General features: G+C 43.5%; 1 protein-coding gene across 4 annotated transcripts in view; it reads left to right on the forward strand.

The window, feature by feature from the left end:
* Positions 1–26,688, forward strand: part of Pibf1 (progesterone immunomodulatory binding factor 1) — a 149,491-nt gene that overhangs the window by 114,560 nt on the left and 8,243 nt on the right. For 3 of the 4 annotated variants that reach the window (XM_041675467.1, XM_041675485.1, XM_041675476.1), the window contains one exon: positions 21,728–21,901. In XM_041675467.1, coding sequence (XP_041531401.1) covers positions 21,728–21,901 — 174 coding nt within the window. Of the gene's footprint in view, positions 1–12,107; positions 12,770–21,727; positions 21,902–26,688 lie in introns of those variants that run through there. The other variant, XM_041675495.1, reaches the window with a different exon arrangement.

The raw sequence follows: 26,688 nt of genomic DNA on the forward strand, positions 1-26,688 counted from the left end.
CACCTCTCAACCTACTACCTTTGTGTTCTCTTTCACCCTTCCCCAGACCGCCCACCCTTCCTTCCACCCTTCCTCCCTTTTTAAATCTATCTAGTCCAGTTCGTGCTAGCTGATTATTTTGTGGTTTAAATCATATTTATTAGATAATATAAACAGGGCCAGGTATATAGCTCAGTTGATAGCCTGCTTACCTGGCATGCACAAGGCCTTGGGTTCATTCCAAGTACCAAATAAAGCTGAGCACCTATCATTTAGGCAGCCAGCCAAGAGAAACAAGAAGGTCAGAAGTTCAAGGTTGCCTACCTAGTAAGTTTGAGGTTAGCCTGAGATGCATGCGCCCCTACCTCAAAAAAAAAAAAAAAGATATATAAACAGTATGATTCAACTTTGAGGACATTAATTTCTCTTGTTTCTTTTGAATATTATTATTACCACCATCAATATGTAAAATAACCTCACCACCCCCAAAACTCTCTCATGCCTCCTTTGAGCTGGCTTCCTTTTCCCCCATCCCGTGCCTTGACATTAACTTCCCTATTTTCTTTACCTGTAGTTTGACCTTTTATAGAAAATCATGTAAATTAAATTAGCAGCATGTAGCCTTTTACACCTGGCTTTTTTCACTTTACTGAGTATTTATATCATGTTATATGGCTTCAACACAGTCTACTAATTCATTTGCCAGTTGATAGCTATTTGAGTCATGCTATGCTACTTTTAATTTTTTATTTTACTCTTATATTAATATTGCAATGTAATATACTAGTTATAATTTTATAGCTATTTGATGATTTTTGTCATTTGTTGTTTCATTTTAAAACACATTATTGGGCTGGAGAGATGGCTCAGTAGTTAAGAGCACTGGCTATTCTTCTAGAAGACCTGGTTTCAATTCTCAGCACCTACATGCAGTTCACAGCTGTCTGTAACTCCAGTTCCAGGGGATCTGACACCTTTACACCAATGCATATAAGATAAAGTTAAATAAATTATTTAAAAATAAAAAATTACTAAATCTACAGATATCACCACTCTAGACAATTGTATTATAATTGTATGTAGATATTTGTGCAAAATATGGGCCACTGTTTCTCTTGGGTACATACTAGAGCTCAAATACTGGGTTTCAGGGTAAAGCATGTGTTGGTAAGAAACTGCCAAGCTTTTCTGGGTGAGTGTCCCATTGCACGTTCTATGCAGTGATAGGAGGGCCTGGAGCTGGTCCTCACCAGCTTTGACAGTGATGGGAGGGTCTAGAGCTGGTCCTCACCAGCTTTGACAGTGATGGGAGTGCCTAGAGCTGGTCCTGCCCAGTGGTTGGTAATGATGGGAGGGCCTGGAGCTGGTCCTCCCCAGCGGTTGACAGTGATGGGAGGGCCTAGAGCTGGTCCTCACCAGCTTTGACAGTGGTGGGAGGGTCTAGAGCTGGTCCTCACCAGCTTTGATAGTGATGGGAGTGCCTAGAGCTGGTCCTCCCCAGCGGTTGGTAATGATGGGAGGGCCTGGAGCTGGTCCTCACCAGCAGTTGACAGTGATGGGAGGGCCTGGAGCTGGTCCTCACCAGCGTTGACATTGGTGGGAGGGTCTAGAGCTGGTCCTCACCAGCTTTGACAGTGATGGGAGGGCCTGGAGCTGGTCCTCACCAGCTTTGATAGTGATGGGAGGGCCTGGAGCTTGTCCTCCCCAGCGGTTGACAGTGATGGGAGGGCCTGGAGCTGGTCCTCACCAGCTTTGACAGTGATGGGAGGGCCTGGAGCTGGTCCTCACCAGCGTTGACATTGGTGGGAGGGTCTAGAGCTGGTCCTCACCAGCTTTGACAGTGATGGGAGGGCCTGGAGCTGGTCCTCACCAGCTTTCATAGTGATGGGAGGGCCTGGAGCTGGTCCTCCCCAGCGGTTGACAGTGATGGGAGGGCCTGGAGCTGGTCCTCACCAGCTTTGACAGTGATGGGAGGGCCTGGAACTGGTCCTCCCCAGCGGTTGACAGTGATGGGAGGGCCTGGAGCTGGTCCTCCCCAGCGGTTGACAGTGATGGGAGGGCCTGGAGCTGGTCCTCCCCAGCTTTGACAGTGATGGGAGGGCCTGGAGCTGGTCCTCCCCAGCGGTTGACAGTGATGGGAGGGCCTGGAGCTGGTCCTCCCCAGCGGTTGACAGTGATGGGAGGGCCTGGAGCTGGTTCTCCCCAGCTTTGACAGTGATGGGAGGGCCTGGAGCTGGTCCTCCCCGGCGGTTGGTAGTCCTTAGTGTAGTGTTTCAGTCCAGAGCATTTTCCAGCATACTGTCGTAATCATTGCTTCTTCTGGTCACATTTCTATCATTTCATTTCTAAAATATAACATTTCAAGAGAAATCCCTGATTTATGAGACTACTAAAGTTGTTTTCTGGTCTGGAACAGTGTGTCAACTGCTTGGGATGGAATCACTGAGAGAATATTGGAGAGAGAGATTGGCTGGGGGACTGTCGCTAGAAACATTTCCGAGGTGCCTGTCCTAGAAGTGGTGTTGGGGGGCTGGAAGGTTGTCCTCACTAGAAATAGGGGAAAGGCTGGAGAAACCACTCAGTTGCACCCTGGGCTTGGTTCTAAGAGTTGTAATAACATCTGGCTCCTGTAGACAACGGCATGTATATGATTCACAAGCAGGCACACACATACACATAAATTAAAATCACATTCAGGAAAAAAAGAAATGGCTTTGGGGGTGAATTCTCTTAGAGGTATCTTTTATATCTTCTTCTGCCATGGTAGAAGAGTCAAGCGGGGGCAATCATGACAACGCTTGCCTTGAGACAGCACTCTAGATGCTGAGGCGGAGGCTGTGCTAAATAGTGAAACTCACTGAATTGATATTTTCCCCTTGCTTTTTTAAATTTTTTTTTATTTTTATTTATTTATTTAGAAAACTGGGGAGGAAAGGGTTTATTTGGCTAACCCTTCAGCATTGTCAGGACAGGAACTCAAATAGGGCAGGATTCCAGAAGGCAGGAATTGATTCAGAGGCCATGGAGGGCTGCTGTTTGTGCTTCTCACGGCTTGCTCAGCCCATCTCCTCCTCCTCCTCCTCCTCCTCCTCCTCCTCCTCCTCCTCCTCCTCCTCCTCCTTCTCCTCCTTCTCTCTCTCTCACTCTCTTTCTTTTTTAAATATTTACTTGACTACATGTCAGAAGAGGGCACCAGATCTCATTACAGATGGGTGTGAGCCATGTGGTTGCTGGGAATTGAACTCTGGACCTCTAGAAGAACAGCCAGTGCTCTTAACCTCTGAGCCATCTCAGCCCCCTACCCTTGCTTTTTAATACAGTCTTATGTAACCCAGATTAGCCGCAAATTCACTGTGTAGCCAAACCTTGAACTTGTGAGCCTCCTACCTCCACCTACCAAGTACTAAGATTTCAAGATATGTCTACCATTATCCTGAGACGAAACTCGGACTTCATCCGTGCTAGGCAAGCTTTCAGTTGAGCTCTATCTCGAGCCTCTGGACTGCAGATTAGAGGAGACTGGAGGTAGATAAACCCTTCGGGAACAGATGGCAGAGCTAGGGAAAGCTCCTTGGCAGATACTCAGTCTTTCTGTCTTTCACTCTGGGCCATCTCCATCAGTACAGCCATCACTTATGCCCTAGAATTCTGCCTTCCAGCAATTGTTTCTTCACTATGAGCACCTGAGTTAGCCCGAGTATGTTTTTAAATATATTCAGTTAAGGGATCATAACCAAAGATTTCTTTTCCATCATAAAGCTGTATAAGACTTTTTCTTTTCAGAATGGCAAATCTCATTTAATTCTAAAAGATTATGCTACACTTTGAAAATTATAAAAGCAATTGTATTTATACATTTTATACATCAAACTTAAAACTACATTACTCATGAGTCCAAATAATAACTAAAAAGCTGTGAACTGAAATAATCCATCTTCCCTTCAGTTGTTTCCTCGGGCATTTTGTCCCAGTGACAAAAACCTAACTAAAGGCAACCAAGGCTACTGGCTATTTACGCTACTTCAAGGCCCTGGGGTATCACTTAAGTAAATCATGGTTTTCATCAGCTAAATTCCAGAAGCTTAAGTTAGTGGTTCAGATAGGAAACAAATGAACACTTTAAAGCCCCTCAGATCCTGTTCTGAGTTAGGGTTCCAGCTCCAGCCTTTAGCAGACTACTGAGTTCTCTCGTGCATGGCTGTACGTGTTTGGAACGGGAGCTAGATCCAAGTCACATGCTGACAATTGCTGGTAAATAAAAAAGGCACCGAGTAGGGCATTCCAAATTGTCATTTCTAAAACATCTGGAGTCTGATCATACAAAGTTTCATTTTCTGAGTTAGTGTTATAAAAATGTATACTGGAGCCTGGCAATGGAGCACACGCCCTTAATCCCAGCATTCCGGAGGCAGGGAGGCAGGCAATCCCTGTGGGTTTGAGGCCAACCTTGTCTACAGAACAAGTTCCAGGACAGTCAGTCAGAGCTATTATACAGAGAAACCCTGTCTTGAAAAATCGTATATATATGATATATATATATATATGATTTATATATATATCCTCTGTGTGTGCATCCCTAACCGTACACACACACATACAGTAGAGGCGTAGTGGCCCACATCTTAACACCAACACTTGAGAGACAGATATATAGATATATATATAGATATATATATCCAGTGTGTGTGTATAAAACCTTAACCATATATACTCACACACACACACACACACACACACACTGTAAAGGCATAGTGATTCACACCTTAACCCCAGCATTTGGGAGGCAGATATATATGCTATATATATCCAGTGTGTGTGTGTGTGTATAAAATCCTAACCATACACACTCACACACACACACTATATGGGCGTAGTGGCGCACACCTTAACTCCAGCACTTGGGAGGCAGAGGCAGGCAGATAGGCAGGTGGATAGAGGGAGTTCCAGGACGGCAAAGGCTGTATAAAGAAACCTCTTCATTCTGTGTTCTCCTTTTTTTTTGTTTGTTTCTGTATTCGGTGAAACTAAACTGCAGTAAAAGACAAGGTATCTCAGCTAATTCCTTCTATTGAGGCACATGTATTGTCGTGCTCTTAGCTGTGATGAGAGAGAGCAGCACAAAATCCAATGTAATCTCGACTACTGAAGGGATGTAAGTGCTGCCGTGAATTCTGTGTTTCAGTCTTTACTGCGGTCCTCTGGTAGTCATCGGGGTCCTGCTGCTGCAGGGGAAACTGATTGTGGTCAGTGTGAAGCAGATCTGCCATGCTTACAACTTTATAGACAGGAAGGAGGGAGGGAGCGAGGGAGGGAGGGAGGGAGGGAGGGAGGGAGGGAGGAAGGAAAAAGGGAAGAGAGAGAGAGAGAGAGAGAGAGAAACCCTCCTTATGAGTTATTGCTTGCATTAGTCATTGCTGACCCCGATGGTACAGGTGAAACTGATTGTGGTCAATGTGAAGTGAATCTGCCATGCTTACAGCTTTATAGACAGAAGGGAAGGAAGGAAGGAGGGAGGGAGGGAAGGAGGGAGGGAGGGAGGGAGGGAGGGAGGGAGGGAGGAAGGAAAGCCTCCTTATGAGTTATTGCTTGCATTAGTTCCAGGAAAATTTGCCTCTGTGATGAATTTATATCTTTATGTTGTGTCAAAAATGAAAACTGTGTACTTCAGTGTGCTTCATTTTATCTTAGTTGCCAAAAACCCTCATAGATGAATGTCTTATCCGGGTGTTACAGCCTTTCTCCTTTCTTTTGTTCTTGATGCCATACAATACCCTTTTCTATTTCCAGTAGATGACAATCTGTTTTACTCTTAAATGTCTTCACTTGCACAAAGATTGATACTTGATGGAACAAATAAAATAAAAACCTTAAACAGTTAAGTTTTTCAAAAAGAAGCCAAAGGAACCAAACTGACTATTTGCTGTTAGTCTTAGCAGTAACTGGACATTGGAAGCACTGTGGGTGAACGCATTGTGTCTGTCCTCTTTTTTTCAAGACAGGGTTTCTCTATGTAGCCCTGACTGCCCTGGAACTCACTCTGTAGACCAGGCTGGCCTCAAACCAGGAGATCCACCTGCCTCTGCCTCCCGAGTGCTGAGATTAAAAGCCTGCACCACTGCCCCCCCCCCCCCACCAATAGCATTATTTTAACATGGGAATAGATTAACTCATGAGAATGTATAGATGAGAACAAAAGCAGTGTGACAGGGTCGAGAGAAACACTCGTGTGGAAGGCAGCTCACACAGTGAACCGTGAAGAGCATCAGAAGAAAGGGGAGCTGAGAAAGCGCAGGCAAAGCCACTGCGAGACCAGGTCTGTTGTCGGCATGCCTGCTTACCGTCAACTGGTCAGGCCAGACTCTGGGCTGCTTCCTGTCCACCATGATGTCACCCTCCGTTACATCATCCCCTACAGAAGGCGGCTGTCCACTCAGTAGTTGTGAAGTGCCAGTGTGTTAGCTGGCCATGGTGGCACATACCTACACTCCTAGTTCCTAAGAATCTGAGCCAGAACAATGGAAGAGTTCAGCACCAGCACGGGCTACATATTGAGTTTGGGGCCAGCCTGGACCACGTAGTACCATCAAGTCTCAAAAAAAAAAAAAAAACAAACAAAAAGAAAACTAAGGGAAAGAAATGGCAAAATGATGGTCGATGCCTTTAATTCCAGCACACAGGAAGCAGAGGAAGGTAGATGGCTGTGAGTTCTATGTATTGAGACCCTATCTCAAACAAACAAAAAACAAAACCAAAAAGTGCTCACTTGTATAAGGCAGCTAGGTGAGTGCAAACAGCAGCCACATGTGTGTACATTAGAAAATACCTCAGTGGAGCAGCATCCCGCCTCACCAGACCACAGCATTAATGAACTGTGGCCGGGGCACGCCTTTAGTCCCGACACTCTGAAGGCGGAGGCCAGCAGATGCAGGACGTTCAGGCTGCACAGAGAAACCTGCGGGAGGTAGGGGGCATAAACTGTGGAGGAAGGTGGATCTCAGTGAGTCCACACCATCCTGGTCAACAAAGTGAGTTCCAGGGCAGCCAGGACTGTTACAGAGAGAAACCCTGTCTCGAAAAACAAAAAACAAACAAACAAACAAAAAAAAAGCACCAACAGGCAAATCACACTGAGATAAACAGAAAGGCAGAGGGGAAAATAATAGGCAAGCCTTGAGCTCGGTGAGTAAGAGTGTGTGGTACAAGGTCCAACTATGGGGCAGAGGAAACAGTGTCTCCGCTGGGCATGAGGCACACATCTGACATCCTTGGGAGGCTAAACAAAGCAGGAGGATTTCAAGTTTAAAGCTAGCCTAGGCTACATAGTACAATCCTGTCTCTAAGAAAGAAAAAAATTGAAAGATATTTTATCTCCCCAAGCTGGAAGTTAGATGGGTGCCAGGACGAAGCCAGGTAGAGACGCTAAAAATCTGAGAGGCAGTTGGCAGCTAGGCACCAGTGTTAGCAGAGGCACTCACAGCAACTGCCAGCTTCAGGCTTCAGGTCAGCACATGGCCTGCATGTGGCTTTAGAAGAGACTGCCACCATTTTCTGCTCTGAAGAGAAAGCACATTTGTAGACTATGGTTATGACTTTCCGTCTCTGTAACAAATGCCTGAGATAAGCGGTTTATGAAGGAAAGTGCTCATTTGGGCTAGGCTCATGGTTTTAGAAGGTGTAGCCATGGTAAGTTCATTACATTGCTTTTGAGCCCTTGACAAGTGGGAGTTAATTCAAAGCAAAACCACTCACACCTCATGGCCAGGAAGTGAAAGCGTGTAAGGAAAAGAGCCAGGGTCCACTATCCTTTTCTGAGACACGCCTCACTAACCTAAGCAACCCCCACTACCCCTGGCTTCAAAGACCTTCCATCTCCCATATCCCAAAGCCAAGCATTGAAACATGTAGACCTTTGAGGGACATTCATCCAAACCATAACAGATAGTGAGAGTTTAAGAAGCTCCTGTCTAATGACATTTTGTTTCAGTTTGGTTTTGAGACAGGATCTCTCTCTAACCCAGGCTACCCTAGAACTCTTTATCATATATAGCTCAGGGTGGCCTGGTTTTGAGACGGCTTCTGAGTTGTAGGGTTACATGCACCACACTCAGCCTCTTTCTTAGAAACATTTATGTTGGAACAGGGGCACATAGCATGCATTCGGAGGTCAAAGAACAGCTTTGTGGATGTGAGTCCTAGGGCTCAAACTCAGGGCATTAACCTGGAGTTAAGAGGCTTCACCTGAGCCGGGCAGTGGTGGCGCTCGCTCACCTTTAATCCCAGCACTTGGGAGGCAGAGGTAGGAGGATCTCTGTGGGTTCGAGCCCAGCCTGGTCTACAGTGCTAGTTCCAGGGCAGTCTTCAAAGCTACAGAGAAACCCTGTCTCGAAGAAAAGAGAGAGAGAGAAGAGAGAGAGAGAGAGAGAGAGAGAGAGAGAGAGAGAGAGCACCTTTACCTGCTAAGCTGTCTTGCCAGCCCACAGCCTGCTTATGATGAGGTTTTGTAATGGAAAAGACACAATAGTGTATGAGTTTTAAAGAGAAGAGAATTGTTAAATAGCTGCATAACAAAGAATGTTGTGTGTTAGTTACAGCAGCATAAAAGACTTGCCATGCTAAAGTGTTATGTATTTATAGTAGTGTTAGAATGTGTCATGTTTCTCCAGCAGCATTCAGCATGCTAGGTAAAATTGTGAAGACAATGGACAGTTGGCATTGACTGCGTTCTGCCTTCTGCCCTGCTGAAACTGTCCGTACATTCTTCCTTGCTCTTACGTAAGCTGGGCCACATGTGTTGACGTATGTCTGTGATGCTAGCACTTGAGAAATAGAGAAGGTTAAGGAGCTCAGGGACAGCCTGGGCTAGGGAATTTGAGGTTAGCCTGGTCTACAGAGTGTTCCTGTCTGAAACAGAAACTGTAAGAGTAAGGTTGTGTTTATATTCTTTTTCTTGTATTTTAAAATGCAGTTTTTTAAAAAATGCTAAGAGTCAGTAAACAAGACATGGGTTCGAGTCAACTGTGGTTGGCATGGCCTGTAAATCTCCTACTTAGAAGACTAAATCAGGAGGGTTGCAAATTCAGGGCCAATAAGGCTGCCTAGTGAGACATTCTCAAGAAAAACAAATTAACTGAAGACTCTTTTCCTTCAGTTTCCTCACCAATAGAGAAAGATGGTGTTATGGGGGGGGGGGTTATAAATGTTCTTTTCATGCGATTTCAAAGCTGTTTTGAATGCTTTTCTTTGACACAGAGCCCTCCAAAACTAGACAAGGAAAACTTGAATATTTTTCCCCTGAGACAAGTTGTTGACCTTGATCATACTACCCACCCTTCCAAGCACCATGGTTCCAGGCAGAACCTCCTTACTGCTAGGATTCCCGTCCGCACTCACCCCTCTACCAGCACAGTTATGCCCCTGTCTTGCCCAATAAGGTGCCACATTCCTCTTCACGTCTTTACTTCCTACAGTACTTAGCACATGGTAAGTAGCCATTCGAAAGTCTATTACAGTCATTATACCTCGTTCCTATCTCTCCATAGTAATTTACTACCAGCTATCAAATAGCTTTAGTAACTGGCATTTAATACGTATCTCACCTCCCCCCTCCCCCCGCCCTGCCACCACCAAAACTGTCTCTTTCTGATTACCAGTACCGTTTTAACTGGAAAAGTACAGACTGCCATATCCTAGAACAGTTTCAAAGAAATATCTAAAAGCAGCTGCTAGATAGTCATGTCTGGAAGGTTTGTCTAGCATAGAGCTCCTCTGCAAACCCGAGGCCTGATAAGTATAGCAACAGCAGCCTCTGCTTATCAAGTCTCTGAGGAATACTTAGCATTTGGAGAACAGGGGACATCTGCTTCTGAGACCTAGCAATCTGCTGTCCCGTTCACTTTCCCATGGTCACTTCAGTTGGTATTTAACCTGAATTAATGAAGGACCCCTTACTAAGCCCTTAGAATGTACAAAGCCACACTCACCGGCTGACTTCCTTTGCCTAGGTAACCACTTGTTAGGGCAGTGCAAATCACCAGCAGAAGGAAACAAGCCCTGCAGTTAGGCAGCTTTCTGAAAAGTGAAGTCACAGTATAATTATCATTCTTTGATGGTTTGTTTATGTTCCTGGAGTCTAACCCATATGTTCTTTCTGATTTCTCGGAAGATTTCAGGGACATTTCACGTCCCAAGTACCCCTTAGGCAATCCACTTCATAAAGGGTTCCAACAGATTGCATAGTTCTATATGTGTGTCACCTTTTTGGTTCATAGTTAACTGTTTGGAAAGTTTCTTAAGAATACCTTTTTACATTTTTTTCTCACATACCTACTCAGTTACTTTTTTGCACTTGACGTGACTCGGGGGGACCACTAAGTAGGTACGCTAATATTTCCTTAAGTGAAAACGTGATTGCTTTTCAGGTTTGTCTATTTCTAATCAGTAGTGGTGGTGCTCTTTACAAGTTAAATATTAAGTCAGCGGTAAAGCAGATTCAAAACATTAAAAATTAAATACAATTGTAAATGAGTTTCAAGGAAAGAATCGTCATAATGAAAACATAGAAACACACCCACACAGCATTAATGTTTGCCTGTATGGTTACTTTGGTTGTTTTTGCTCAGTTTTGCCGTTTGTTCTGGTTTGGGTTCGCTGTTGTTGCTGTTTCCTTCTCTTGGCAGCTCTGGGTAGGAGACTGAGCAGTGCGTGTGCACTGACTCTAGCTACTGCCGGCCCCGATATAGATTTAGAAATTTTGTTCTCTTCCCTGTTAGGGAACCAAAAAAAAAAAAAAAAAGAAATTTTGTTCTCTATAGAGCTTTGTGCAGTCATAACTGAGGGTATTCGAGGGATAAATATATCTGGAACGACTATAAATTCTTCTGTGCTGTTTTAAGTGCTTTCAAGTCAAGGATATTGTACTCGCTGTCCCACTCCAAGACAGTTACAGATTGCTTCTAACAGAGTAGACAGGGCTAAGAGTCAGGGGAAAGGCAAGCCTTTTGTGTATTCCTTCTAAAACTCAAAAGTTGAATCTTTTTGTTCATGACTGCCGGCACAGGCCTGAAGGCCCAGCTGCTCAAGACTATTGACAAGAGGATTGCAAGTTCAGGGCCTGCGTAGATTGCAGAATGAGTTCGAGGCCAGCCTAAGCTGCTTAGTTAGACCTCACACTACACTGCAGTGCACTTTCCTAGTGTCTATGAAACCGTAGGTTTGACCCCCCCACCACCAAATAATAATAATAACCTAAAAATTACCCTCCCCAAAAAATAGGCATCTTTTTCTAAACCATATTTGATATTTAGGGACTTGGCTTGAAGAGCGGAGGTCGGTCTCTGGCACTCCAAAGGTAAAAACCCAAGGGTAGTACATGTTGTAATCCTAGCGCTGAGGACACACACACAGGTCAGTCTCGGGGCTTGCTGCCCAGCCAGCATGGCCTGATGGAAGTATGTTAATATTTCTGACTTACCACTCAGTCCCTTTGCCTTTGTGCATTGCACTCTGGCCTCACAAGAGTGTGTGATGGGTTTGTGCGCATTTCCCAGGAACAACAACTTAATCTCCGTTTTCAATGCTTCAGAGTTAATTCTCCTTGAATTGGCATTGAGTGGCATGAGTTGAATTTGTTATAACAGGCCTTCACTATGTATTTTAGGCAGACATCACACTTAGCATCCTCCTGCCTCAGTCTCGATGTGCTGGGATTACAGACACGCACCAGCATGCCAAGCCACTTGGATTCTTTGGGGCCATGATGTTTACACTGTAGAGAACCTAGAAGGAGCTCTGAGCTCTTCTGCTCTGGTTTCGCCGCCTTTAGTCTTTTCATCGCCTCCTTTAAATTCTTAAATATCTTTGCTGTCTCCTGCACTGAAAGCTCTCTGTCTTGTGTGATGCAATAAAATATGTCATCATAAAAACAGCTTATCTGGGTATAAATACCCTTTTGGCTTTTTCTGTCAAACTTTCATATTTGTTATGTGTTGTAGAAATTAGTCAACTTCTGAGTGTCTTTTGTTTTTAAAGAATGAAATATATAATATATATATATTCCCATTGTATTTTAGGAGTTTGCTAAATATTTTCTTTAAATAGTAATACACTTGTCTGACTTTTCTTCTTTTAAGATTTGTGAGCGGATGGGGGACATACATGACATGTGCATATTTGGAAGTCAAAGGACAATTTCGGAGAGCACTGCTGCCTTCCGCCTAGTGTCTTACTTCTGCTGTACTGCATGCTGCAGGCCGGCCGGCCCTCCAGTTTCCTAGCACAGGCCTCTAGATGTGCCTCCCGTTGTGCATGGGGTGCTGGGTTTGCCGGTGTGCACGCTGTGTCAAGCTGTCCACATGGTTATGGGGATTAAACTTGGGCTGTCAGGATCGCAGAGCAGACACTTCTGCACTAACCATTTGCCATCCCTGGTCTTTGTTAAGAAGTCAGTAAACAACCTCTTATTAATCATTTTTAACCCTCTAGTTTTATGACTCTCTTAGAATAATAGTAAAGAGTCTGGGATGTTTGGGTGGATGCTCCACCCCAGCCCCTGGCATCTACATATTCAAAGAGTCTGGAATGTTTAAGCAGAAGCCTCACCCCAACCCCTGGCATCCATATACCCAAAGAGTCTAGGATGTTTTGGTGGGGGCTCCAGGCCAAGCCTCCTTCCCTAGAGTTACCTCAGTCCAGACTCCGTCCTCAAGAAAACCCGCCAAATGATGACCCCTCCCCAGAGATGCTCAAGAACACTCCCACAGGGTATTTAAATTGCCCCCCAGAGAACAAACACATGGTTTTCCAGTCTTCCTTTCCTGTCTCCTCTCTGGGAGGCTGGAAAGCCATCTGGGAACATTGGTATCTATTAAACCTGGGATTTTTCTAAGTCAGTTTGATTTGGTCTGGTTCGGATTATTGTATCGGCAGAGAGGCTTATTGAGTTTCAGAAAATTTCCACTTATGACAAATCAAAGAACTCCAGGACATAGGACACACACACACTACACACCTAAAAAGCTCTAAGTCTCTTGAAATATGCAGTGGCCAAGAGAAAATACTAGCAGTGATATTAGGTTATAGTCAGAATTAACCGTGTTTTTGATATTTCAATGTACACTTATCAGGCCATTGATCTTGTTATTCACATATCAACACGCTAAAACTAAGAAAAGAGGGGGCAGGAGATATGGCTCAGTGGTTAAGAGCACTGACTGCTCTTCCAGAGGACCCGGGTTCAATTCCCAGCACCCACATGGCAGCTCACAACTGTCTGAAGATCCAGTTGCAGGGGAATCTGACAAATTCATACCAATGCACATAAAATAAAGTTTAAACCATAAAAATATTTAAAAAAATAAATAAAACTAAGAGAAGAATGGAATGTCTGGACTAGAACTCAGAGGCAGCATATGCCCTGAAGTAAGCTGCATTCTGAAATACAGTTCTCACAATGGAGAATCGGGTTTAATAGCTAAAGTATTATTCATAGTCATACTGATTATGAACCACAGAGGAAAAAAACATCTAGTAGATTTTGCCAGAATAGTAACAACCAGAAAGTAGAGAGCAACTAAATGAATAGTGTTTAGGACAGGCCAAGCAAAGTAGCAATGGCAGCAGATTTTATCAGAAGCTACTTCAGTGTGTCCATATGTCCTGTGTGTCCACACTTCTCCCATACAGCATGCTTACTCTTCGGCATGTTCACACTTCAGTGTGTCCATATGTTTTACATACAGCATGTTTACTCTTAGTTGTGGTCACACTTCAATATGTCTGTTCTTAAATGTGTCCATATTCAGGGTTTTCATATTTCATCATGTCCACACTTCTTTAAGGTGTCCATACTTCTCAGTGTGTCCATATTTTGGTGTGTTCAGTATACTTATATTTTTGGTATGTCCATAATTCATAGTATACATACTTCTATATACTATATACATACTTCAGTATGTTCTTGGTTTGGTGTGTTCACCCTTCAGCGTGTCCACACTCCACTATCTTCAGACTTCAGTGACTTCAGTGTATTTATTTTAGCATCCTCTACCACCATCTCTGGTGAAAGTGGCCCTAAAGTCATCTAGGCTCCAAAAAGGAAGTTTCTGGTTAGTTATGTCCCAAAGACTGTGTCAACAGCCCAGACACCTCTCGTTGACTGTCACTCAACTGGACACTGGAATTCTCGGTGACGTCTCAGTCATGTGCAGAATATAGCCCCACACATCATTCCTGTCATCTCAAAACATTAGAATAAGGAGGTCCAGACTTTAATTAGCCAGAGGCTAAGACATCCTACTAGGAGACAATCTAGCAAAAGCAAGATGATTAAACATTGCTGCTCTCGCCTAAGAGGGGGATGAATGGGGGTGCTCAGAAAAGATATAGCAGAAAGAGCAACAAGCAGTTCAAAGGAAGTGGCTCATCCAAGGCTAGAGATGCCTTCCACGCTTGACTTCGTTTGGCTCTTGTTAGGTAGGGGGTATTGATTTGGGGTCATTTTAGTAGCTCACCAGAGAAAAGCTAAATTGATATAGTTAATTTGTCTTTATTTTTTAAGCCTGAGCTAGTGGCCATATGGTCAGAGGAGATGTCTTTTTTACTTGTTTGTTTGTTTATTGGTTTTTTTCGAGACAAGGTTTCTCTATAGCTTTGGCACCTGTTCTGGAACTAGCTCTTGTAGATTAGGCTGGCCCCGCACTCACAGAGATCTGCCTGCCTCCCGAGTGCTGGGATTAAAGGCGTGTGCCACCATTGCCCAGCATCTTATTTATTTATTTATTTGGTCTTTAACATTTATTCAGCTACAAAATAACCATAATATACTTCATTGGGTTCAAGTCAGGACTAAATGAAAAACTAAAATTAAAACTAAGCAAAAATTATGAACACTGTTTTTCTACCAAAATGGCAGAAACTTGGGACTGTGCTCTAGAACTGGCTAGATTCATACCTCCTATTCTCAGTGGAAATGCTTATATAGTTCTACTATATTTTAGAGCAAGCCAGTTTCATTACTTAGCTCAAACCTTTTATATAAACTGCATATGGAGATTCGGGTCCACTCAGGCTCTCAACCATAGCTGCCACTTCCTGTCTTGATTGCAATTTTTTCCTTTCTCTCTTCTTGGTAATTGGCTTTTGGGGGTGGGGGATGAACGAGAAAGAGCATCTCTCTATTATGTAGTTCTGTCCTGGAGCTCATTCTGTATCCTGGACTGGTCTTGAACTCACAGAGATCCACCTGTCTCTGCCTCCTGAGTGCTGAGGTTAAAGGTGTGGGCTATCATGCCTGTCTGGTCTTTGACTTTTTATTTTAATGTCTCATAATAACTGTCCATATTTGTGGACTACAATATGATAACTCAGTACATGTAAACAGTGTGGGAGAAGGGGGTATTCAGTTGTGTCTGGGTTAAATAACTCGAAGCTACCTTTCAAGCCTGGTGTTGTGTATCAGAAGACCTCCTATTATTGTGTACATAACAGACACTCTGAACCCGACAGGCCTGCGTTTGGATGTTGATTTCTCAGAATCTGAATTTGACTAGACTTCTCCAGCCTACTAATCCTCATTTTAGAACCTGAGATCGTATCTACTTCTCTTTATATGAAGAAAAAAATTAAATTTTACATGATAGACAATACGAAGCCTGGCACGTTGTCAGTATTCAGTGGATGCTAACCCCTGTCCCCTCTTTCCTCCACCTCCTTGCATACACTGCTGAGATGCACAGCCAGTGCTAAGAGGAAGCTGGCCTGGGAATGAGACCAAGTTCATAGAGCATGGGCTGAAGAATCCTGAAGCACAGTTTGCCATGGCAGTGCTAATGCTGTTTTCTGACACTTTGTCATATAAAAGCTATTTTGCCTGTTATTTCCTTTTGTAACTTAGAATTCCTACTGGACTCTTAGGATATGGGATATGTAACTTTCTTAAGATTGGGGGGGGGGGGGAGGCTCTCTATTATATAGCCCTAGCTGTCCTGGAACCAGCCCTGTAGACCAGATTGACCTCGAAATTGACCAGAAATCCACCTGCCAGTGCTAGAATTAAAGGTGTGTGCCACCACACTCAGTCTGGAATAAATAAATTTTAATTAAATTTACATGGACAGGGTAGGGAGCCCACTCAAGACCTTGCATATGCTAGGCAGGTAATGCGGAGGTCTGAAGTCGTGAATTACCTTGACTTCTGGTCTCCTGTCTCCACTTCCTAAGTACTGGAACAAAGTTGTATGTCACCATGCCCAGCCAGCAATCAAATTTCTTTCTTCAAAAGAAAAAAAAAATGAGCCGGGCAGTGATGGCGCACACCTATAATTCCAGCACTCAGGAGGCAGAAACAGGTGGATTTTCATGAGTTCAAGGCTAGACTGGTCTACCAACTGAGTTCCAGGACAGGGTCCCAAGCTACAGAAAAACTCTAGCTGAGAGAGAGAGAGAGAGAGAGAGAGAGAGTTTGTGTGTGTCAATCAGCTCTCTCCTCCCACCATGTGGGTCCAGGATTGAACTCAGGATCTTAAGCTCCATGGTAAGCACCTTTACCCGCTGAACCATCGCCCTGGCCCCTCGTGTGATTAGTTTAATATCGTGCTGAAAGTGCAAAGCAGAGTGGCAGTGAGTCTGCTCCGTGAACACCGAGAATGCACTGGGCCTGAGGACCCTCCACACAGCTGGCTGAGAGTTGTGACTCTCAGCCAATGCCCATTGTCACCAAAGACTGTGGTGCCTGTCACCAGGCCTGGCGCTGCTTGCTATGATCCCAGCACTCATGAGGCAGCAAGAGGTTGGTGAATCCTAGGTTAGTCTGGTCTACTTAACTGATTCCAGCCTAGCCCTATCTGGGGGGGGGGGGGGGAGGAAGGGACAGGTGGTGGCGAGAAGGAAGAGGAGTCTATGCTGCATATCGGGTTCAGAATTAAACACAGTCTACCCGAAGTCTTTTTTTTTTTTTTTTTTTTTGGTTTTTTGAGACAGGGTTTCTCTGTGGTTTTGGAGCCTGCCCTGGAACTAGCTCTTGTAGACCAGTCTGGTCTTGAACTCACAGAGATCCGCCTGCCTCTGCCTCACAAGTGCTGGGATTAAAGGCGTGCGCCACCACAGCCCGGCTATATGAACTATGTTCATGACTTAAAGCCAGGTTGGATTCTACCTTGTATAACCTAAGGCCAAAGATGTACAGAATTGTCTGGCCTGTTGGTCCTGACATGCTGTTCCTCATGTATAAAAACACTTCCTTGTGCTCCAGGGGAGCACATAGTTTGCATTCTACTTGTCAGAGCTATTTTCATCAAGAAATGCTATCTATGTGTCCCCTTGCCAACATCTTTGCAGAGTTTACAGCTGTGTGCAATTCATTGGCATCAGAATGCAGTGCCATTAGGCAGCTGCTCGGTGGATGAGCTGTGCTAGCATGCCACCCCTCTGTCCAAGATGTGTGCTCTGGGATTCCAGGGAGCAATGTCTCACAGACTGTGCGGTCACAGTCACCATCATAGCAAACGTCATAAGAGTGTCTGTTGCTTTCATTCTGCCAGTCTAGAGACAGCAAGAGAGTATCTCTGTGGGGGGCGGGGGGGGGGGGGAAGGGTGGAGGTGGCCTCCACAGGTAGCTTACACTGGCCTTGAATCCTCAGTCCTCCTTCCTTCGCCTCTTGAGTGCTTAGGATTGCTACCACACCCAGCTTACAATATTGTCTTTTTTTGTTTTGTTTTGTCCGTTGTTTGCTTGCTTGTTTGTTTTGGTTTTTTGAGACAAGGTTTCTCTGTAGCTTTGGTGCCTGTCCTGTAACTAGCCCTTGTAGGCCAGACTGGCCTCAAATTCACAGAGATCCACCTGCTTCTGCCTCCAGAGTGCTGGGATTAAAGACGTGCGCCACCACCGCCCAGTTTTGTTTTATCTTTTACTTGGCCTTAGTTTTATTTGAGTGGTCAAACAGTTCTTCATTGGCTAATTTATTCCTTTCCATCATTATATTAATTTTATATTTATATACCAGAAAGACAGAATTTTTTAATTTTTGGAAATGACCCCCTAAAGTAATTGTCAGCCAAGAATAAGCTGGAATAAGGAAGGATGAAGGGACACTAACTCTTTGGGAAGAATCCTGCATCCTTCATGATGGCCCTGGAGTGAGATCTGCTAGAAAGTCCGTCATACCTACCTGAACGGGGACGGATACATAGCCAGTGTCTTCTTCAGATAAACTGTGTCATTCAGATGTACCCTGTCATTCTCGCAAACAGCCCTAACAGCAGCAGAAAGAAACCATGTAAGCTGTACTTCATTCTGAAGTTAGAAATCAAAATTAAAAAACCATAAGGACCTAGGATAAAAATAATAGCACAAAGCAAAGACTTCATAACTGACAGATATTAAGTTCCTTCCTCTCATGTCAGGAGTGGTGAGTAACTGGAACGGAAGAGGGCATGCAAAATATTAAAGTTCATTTCTTCAGAAATATTTTAGAAGGTAATCTTTCCATAACATAGTAAACAGCAAAATGTTGTGATGTTTTCCAAAAAAAAAAAAAAAACCCTCTAACATCGAATCCCGAAGTGCAGCTGGCATAGTGCTCTCCTGTACCCTCAGCTGGAACATCTCCAGTTCCCAGACAGCCAAGCTAAGAGGGAAATAGTCTCAGAATATTCAGGGATGAGGGGCTGGAGAGATGGCTCAGCGGATAAGAGCACTGATTGTTCTTGCAGAGGTCCTGGGTTCAATTCCCAGCAACTACATGGTGGCGTACAACCACCTGTAATGAGATCTGGTGCCAACTTCTGGCCTGCAGGGACATATGCAGGCAGAACATTGTATACACAATAAATAAATCTTAAAAAAAATATTTAAAAAAAGAATATTCAGGGATGGGAAATTATTTTAAATAAAAATAACTCCAGGCAGTGGTGGCACATGCCTTTAATCCCAGCACCTGGGAGGCAGAGGCTGGTGGACCTCAGCGAGTTCAAGGTCAGCCTGGTCTACAAAAGCACAAAAGCAAGTTCCAGACCAGCCAGAACTGTTACACAGAGAAACCATGTCTAGAAAAACCATGAATGACTGAATTATATTAGAAAGCTACAGGAAACATGAAGGAATCCTGTTAAAGCTTGGAACTAAATGACAGAAGATTCCAGAGGAAATGACATTTTCAAGGAAGATGAATCCGATGCCTCCAACTCCAAGTTTGATTTTTTTTTTTTTTTTTTTTTTTTTTTTTTTGGTTTTTCGAGACAGGGTTTCTCTGTAGCTTTAGAGGTTGTCCTGGAACTAGCTCTTGTAGACCAGGCTGGCCTCGAACTCACAGAGATTCACCTACCTCTGCCTCCCAAGTGCTGGGATTAAAGGCGTGCGCCACCACCGCCTGGCCAAGTTTGATTTCTAAGTCACAGAAGTTATACTGTCAAAGCAGAGTACTTTTCGCCATAATGCTGAGAAAATTAATAAAGTAAGTAAGGTTGGATGAAACTCACCTGTAATTCAAGCATCAGGGAGTCCATACCAGCCTGGGGTACACGTCCAGCCTGGACTAAATAATAGAAAAAGTCTTGAAAATGTTAGAAAGACAGTAGAGGGTTGGGATTAATAAAATGTCTATTGAAAGGTGATCGAAGAACAAATGGTTTCAAGAAACAATAAAACTGAATTGATGGGATGGTTCGGTGAGCTAAGAAGACACCTACCACTGAGTTCTGGAGACCTGAGTTTGATCCCTGAAGCCTCAACCGAGGCTCACATGCATTACGCATGCATGCACACATATATACAATAAGTGCAAAACAGGCTTTAAAGAAAGAATAGAAGATAGAACTTGCCAATATACCCAATAAAAGAAATTTCAGGATACTAGCTATGCATCAGTCATAAAAGCAGTAGAGCATCCATCCTGTTAACTAAGGTTGGTGTTTAAGCCTGTATGTATGTATAATCCCAGTATTCAGAAAGCTAAGTAAACAGATCCTGAGGCCTGTCTGAGTTATGTAAAACATTCTAGTTAACCCTGGATCACACTAAAACCCTACCTGAAAAAGAAAAGAAAAGCAGTCTCAAAGAACAGCATAATAAGAATCTGGACAATCTTGGGAACTACAGGTACTACAGGGGAGGCTGAGGGGATCCAGAGTCATCCTTGGTGACAAAAGAAATTAGAGCAGCCTGGGCTACCAGAGACCTTGTCAAGAAAAAAAAAATTACAAAATAAAATCCATTGTAACTGAATAAACTTAGCATTAAATCAGTGGCTGCATTCTTTACCACAGATTAAATAACTCAATCTTGAAAGCCAAGTGAGTCTCATAAAGCCCAGATAGCCATAGGACTGTATTGGTGCACAGTCGTCTGTGCTTTGAGCAAGACATTGGCGCTGCAGGTCGGAAGGAGGAGTCCAGCATTACACTGCTCCCCCGTCCGTGTCCTGGATTCTAGTAAGGCATCTAGTAGATGGCTCAAACTCCGCAGTCTGTTTCAAAATACCTGCTCCAGCTAGGTGGTTCTAAATAGAACGATTGGCAGCCAGAAGAGAGAGCCTGTAGGGACTTGCTCTGACATGGAGCTGCCGTCTATAAACAGATCAGCAGCATGGAACAGGGCATCCTTCTAGGGCCCCACGTTGGTGTGTTGGCATGAAGATAAAACCATACCTAGTTCAGAGCCCACTGTTATTCTACAGATAAGTAGAGGAGCACGCCACCTCCCCGGGGTTTGTATCTGCTGCATCAATTTGGCAAGTAATCGAAGTATCCACTAATGAAGACCCAGACATTTGTGAGGAAAAATAATAGGTTCGAGAAGACATCATTGCAAATTTTACTCTACATTCTTCAAAAAGTTCAGCAGATTAATTTTTCACTCAAAAGGCAAATTAAAATCCAAGTGACAACACTGTGAAGGCCAAAGGGAGGGGGCTGTCCTGAGTTCAAGGCCATCCTGGGCTACAAAGTAAAAGCCAAGCCAGCCTGACATCCTAGCATAGTGCTGTCTCAAGTAAGGAAATAAATATTCTGGAGAGGCAACTGGACAGGATGGGGTGTAGCTCAGTGGTAAAGTACTTGGCTGCGTGCACAAGGCCCTGGACTCAATCCCCTAGGACTAGACACATTAAAAATGGCAACTCTAGCCAGCTCCATTTACCATTTGTAAAAGGCTACAGAAATACCACTGCTAAATAAATGCTGAAGCTTTATACTAAACTCACTGTTTGAAGTAAACTGTGATTAGTCGTCATGGAAAACCATTCTGTGTTCTATTTCTCTGCCTTCTTCATTTCAGACTTGATAAGGTAAGAGGATGGTTTAAGAGGGAGGAAAAGATTACCAGGCTAAGGCTGTCTGCCATGCACAAGGCCTGGGTTTGATTTCTACCAATAGAATAATAATCGCTATTAATACTCTACTCAACAGATACACCAGAAAACTGCAGTGGAACTCCACTGTGTCACAGTCACAGATGTGACAAACACACACCATGAGTTGTTTTTGAAGTTCCATGTGTGACTCCAATATGCAGAAAAACTAGCAACCACTAGCCTAGAAAAGTCATTTGTAATGCTGAAAGTCATGGCATGTTTACTATTTTAAAAGTCATGTGCACAATTCTTGTACATTAATATTTTGTTTTCTCAACTTTCCTCATATATGTATTATAATTATTCAAATATTTTTTCTCCCTAAAATAAATGTTTTCATGTCAATCATTGTTAGTCTCTTTGCCAAAAATCACACTTGCTACTTTCTTGTTTTCATCTCTCAACAGGAATTTGCGGCCATGAAACAGATCATCACTAATATGTGTAGTAAACATTCTGAGAACAACTTACTTCTTTCTAAAGTGGAATCAAAAGGTGTTACAGAAAATCAAGCATCAAAGATTCTGAACATGCCAAGAGAACATGAAGACAATGTGTTTATACCCAAGCCAACGCTATTTGTAAGTACAGCTAAAAATATTTAGAATTTTAAGCTCTGGTTCTCACTAGATATATTTTTCTTCTCATTCGTATTTGTTTTAAATTAATTTGGGCAATATTAGGCAAAGGCCTTGCAATGTCTATATTAATCCCTTTCCTAAAGATGTACATAATATGAGTATTGCATTTTATGTTTCTAATTAGCATCGTGAACTTGATTAGAAATTCTCCTAATTCTACACCTTTCCTTCTCCCATCGACAGGAACAATCACAAGGGACTCAAATTTATTCTGCATGGTTTTTATCTTGTATAGGCACATGATTTAGGTGTCTGTCCATGTTCATAGGGACCATGTGAGCCACTCCTCATCAGGGCTAGAGGACAACTTGTTTGCTGGTCCTGGCGCTCAGGCTTCCTGGGCGTCTTCAGTCTCTACCTCCCATGCCATCCATAGAACACTGAGGTTCTAGACTTGCATTGCTGCGTCCTGCATTAGTGGATTCTAGGAATCCACACTCGGGCCCTCACGCGTGTGTGGCAAGCACTTCACCCACTGAGCCGTCTCCCCAGACCATAATGTTTTAATTTACATGAGAATAAAAGGATGAAAAGTAGCACCTGCTCCCACTTACTTATAAATACTATGATGGCTCTTCCATAAAGAATACAAACAGTTCATATTAACTGGAGCTAGATAGAACAGTATACGCCTGCTTCATCAGCCACCTTGGGAGGCTTAGGACTGGAGATTGTTAAGTTCTAGACCAGTATGCTCAAATTGATGAGACTCTATTTGGAAATAACTTTTACAATAAAATTAAAAGGGCTTGATAACATACCTGTACTCCTGGAATGTGGGAGGTGGAGAAAGGAGAATCAGGAATTCAAGGCCAACCTCAGCTGCAACGTGAATTGGAGGTCAGCCTGAAATTAGTGGAACCCTGTCTGGAAGAAAGGGATGGAGAAATATGCAGAAAATACTTTAGGAAATATTAAAAAGTATATGTTTCAACAAATACTACAAAAAGGAATAAAAGGGCAACAGAAAACGAGTGGCATTTTTGATTACTTTATAGTGGTTTTCTTTTTTTTAATATTTATTTATTATGTATACAATATTCTGTCTGTGTGTATGCCTGAAGGCCAGAAGAGGGCACCAGACCCCATTACAGATGGTTGTGAGCCACCATGTGGTTGCTGGGAATTGAACTCAGGACCTTTGGAAGAGCAGGCAATGCTCTTAACCACTGAGCCATCTCTCCAGCCCTTATTATGGTTTTCAAAAAAAAAAAAAGGTGGGTGGGGAGGATTAACTTGCCATCCTACAAGACTCAGTATCAGAAAAAACATTTTAATATTCTAATTCAGTAAGTCCTTGAACCTCAACTTAAGTCCTCTAGATGCTTATAAAAACAAGTTGTGGGGGAGGGGAAACAAGGTGAACCCAGGCGGTGATGGCACAGGCTCTTAATCCCAGCCCTGAGGAGGCAGAGGCAAGCAGATTATCTTCTGTGAGTTCAAGACCAGTCTGATCTACAAAGCAAGTTTCAGGACAGCCAGAGTTACACAGAGAAACTGTGTCTCAGGAGGGAAAGAAAGAAAAAAACAAGTTCAGGATTTGTGACCCCCGCCTTCTCCTTACACACATTGATCAGGCTTTCAAGACCAGTGATATGGAAGACATTTATAATCATATAATCAAACCCCCTTTCCTTTTCCTCCCATGCTAGGGACTGAACATCCTTCTTGCACACTTGTTCATGGCAAGGATTCTTCCTCTGAGGTACAATTCCAGCCCTTGGGTGTTTAGAAAGTCTCATAGAAGACTTTGCTAGGCTGGCCTCAAACTCCCATTCCTGTGTCTGCCCCCACAGTGCTAGGATTATAGACCCGAGCCACCGCAAAGCCTTAGCTCCAGTCTCTGTCAAACAATGGAAACCTATTGTCAGGGTCCATAGGTGTCTCCTGTGAGCAGTCTCCACACAGGCAGCTTGGGAGTCCCAGCAGCCGTGGCCATGAGCTTCCCCGTGCACGTCAGCAGCTCTACCTGTCCCCAGTTGTGCTTGCTCTAGGTCCTTCCTCTCACTCAGCCCTTTGTCTCCATGCCTTTCTGTGCCTTCTCCCCACAGCTACTGTTTCAGCACACACTTGCTGAAGAGAAAGAGATCAATTCTTTATCTCTCCAACTTGGTTATCTTCTTAGCTCTTCAAACTCCATGAAATACTTGGGTAGGGAACTGAAACTCTGGAAAGCAAAAGAGGCAGTGCGAGCCTAGAGTTAGCGGCACCTGCGCACCGAGCAACGCTGTGTGTGCCCCTCACTCGGACACCTCAGTTTAGTGCTCAGCTCTTGGGAGGCCCAGCAGCATAGCTCACATAGTGAGTTTCAGGCCAACCCAGAATTCGGATGAGAGAACTTGACTCAAAAAAAAAAAAAAAAAAAAAAAGATTAGATTTGTATTTCTAAAGTCAGAAATAATACTGTAGCCTCTTCCACATATAGTTTAGCAGTGGGCCCTTTGAATTAAAAAACTTCTGAGTGAGTATGGAATGAGGGAAGGAGAGGCGAGCGATCCCAGACATTCTCATGTTTTGTCCATTATAAACCCAGACCGACTGCCAACTCATTGAAGTTGGGCCCTACCTGTGAAGACTTAGAAATCCATATTTGTGTCCCAGGCTGTAGCAGAGTAATTATGTCTACTAAACACAGCCTTTCCCTTCCTTAGAAGCTGGGCTGGTTAAACTCCTGGAGCCTTGATCTCCAGCTAGTTTTCTGGATCCCAGGAGTGATCCACCAGGTGTATTTTGTCCGCGTTTATCAGTCACTGTTCTTTCTAGTTAACAGACTTTCTCAATGTCTTAGAATCCCCACGTTATAGATTAATGTTTTTAGCTGACTACTTCTGGATGGCACAAAGGTTTTTTGTCTTATCAGTTAATCGACTCCAAAGTCCCCCTATAACTAATGAATTACATCTGGTAGATTCCCAGTTAATCTCTCATTGTTTCTGCAGCAGCTTTCTGGGTGCCTCACAAATCTGGAGTACTTTGTTTCGGGACTTGTTAACACTGTACTACAATTAAAGTGTTTTTATTAGTTTGTACTGTTTCTCTATAAAATTATAAATATAATTAGCTTAAATGAGCACATAATAATTATGGCAATGTTCATAGTAATAAAAGGTAATCATTAAGTATGTCTCAGTAATGTTACCTACATAAATAAATGAAAACTGGCTTCATCTGAAAGAAGCTCTGTGAGTTGTGAATTTAAAATAAGGACTGTTCTGGGCAGTGATGGCCTGTGTTTTTAGTCCAGTCTCGGGAGGCAGAGGCGGATGGATCACCTGAGTTTGAGTCCAGCCTGGTCTACAGAGAGAGTTCCAGGACAACCAGGGCTACACAGAGAGACCCTGTCTCACAAGGGTTAGGGAAGGGGATGGTTAAGGACTCTCCTCACTTAAAAGGCTAATTGTATTAATAACTAAAGGAGGAATATCAAATTTAGTACACATAGCACCATTGTATGGTGGAAGGGCCAATAGAGATAGTACTGCTCAAGCATCTAAGGGTAGAATTACCAAAATAAAGACTAGCTAATTGTATATCTGAATTATTGGGCCCACTTTATCCATTGTCTGTTTAATGTGAGAAAAGTCTTTATAAAGAGTCGGATGCCTCTGTGAGCCCCATACAGTCTCTAACACTTTTGCCTATTGTTATAGTTCTTTTAAAATATCTATTTCAGTATCTAACCCATATGCAAACAGTTGTTGATCTGTGGTCCATGTTATACTAACTAAGAATTGGTAATGTGTAGTAATAGGGGCGGCGGGCTGCGTCCCCAGCACCTGGCCGCCCCCACGGCTAGCTTTACCCGAAATAACAACACACAAACTGTATTCATTTAAACACTGCTTGGCCCTTTAGCTCTAGCCCTTACAGGCTAATTCTCACATCGCGATCAACCCATCTCTAATAATCTGTGAGCACCGGTCTTACCGGGAAAGGTTCAGCATGTCTAACCTGGCGGATTGCTTCATCGCATGTGTCTGCCCAGGAGAGCGGAGCATGGCATCTCTCTGCTCCTGAGAGGAGAGCTGTGGAGTCTGACCTCACTTCCTCTTCTTCCCAGCATTTTGTTCTGTTTACTCCACCCACAGGGCCTAGCAGTTTCTTTATTGCTTAACCAATGAAATCAACAGATTGATATATGACACTCCCACATCAGTAATGGATTAGAAAACTTCTAGTATCTAGAAGGTAAAGCTATACTAGCAAACTAGTAATAGCACATCAGTAGCTAAAATATCTGGAAATGAATTACTAATTACTCATTTTACGGGAATCAGAAATCAACCTTTCTAAACCACTGTTATTCACTTGGCATTTGTTCACATTTTGGTGGTAACAAATGAAACTTAGATACTAGGGTGGATGAGAAATCACATATTCAGTTCTAATGTAGCTCAAAGGAGCATGAATTACAATTAATATATGACCAAGGGCAGAAGTTTGCCAATAGCCAGACATGATGCTGCATGCCTGTAATTGCCGCAGGAGAACCTCATCACAAGTTCAAGGCCTGCTTAGGTTACACAGCAAAACCCCATCCAAGCCAGGCAGTGGTGGGGTGTGCCTTTAATCCCAGCACTTGAGAGGCAGGTGGATCTCTGAGTTCAAGGTCAGCCTGATCTTCAAAACGAGTTCCAGGACAGCTAGCACTGTTACATAGAGAAATCCTGTCTTGAAAAACCAAAAAAGTAAGGAAGAAAGGAAGGAGGGAGGCAGGAAAGGAGGGA

Source organism: Microtus oregoni, unplaced genomic scaffold, assembly GCF_018167655.1.
Source record: "Microtus oregoni isolate MIOR12 unplaced genomic scaffold, Mior012 000001F_ref0000356, whole genome shotgun sequence".
Taxonomy (NCBI): Eukaryota; Metazoa; Chordata; class Mammalia; order Rodentia; family Cricetidae; genus Microtus; species Microtus oregoni.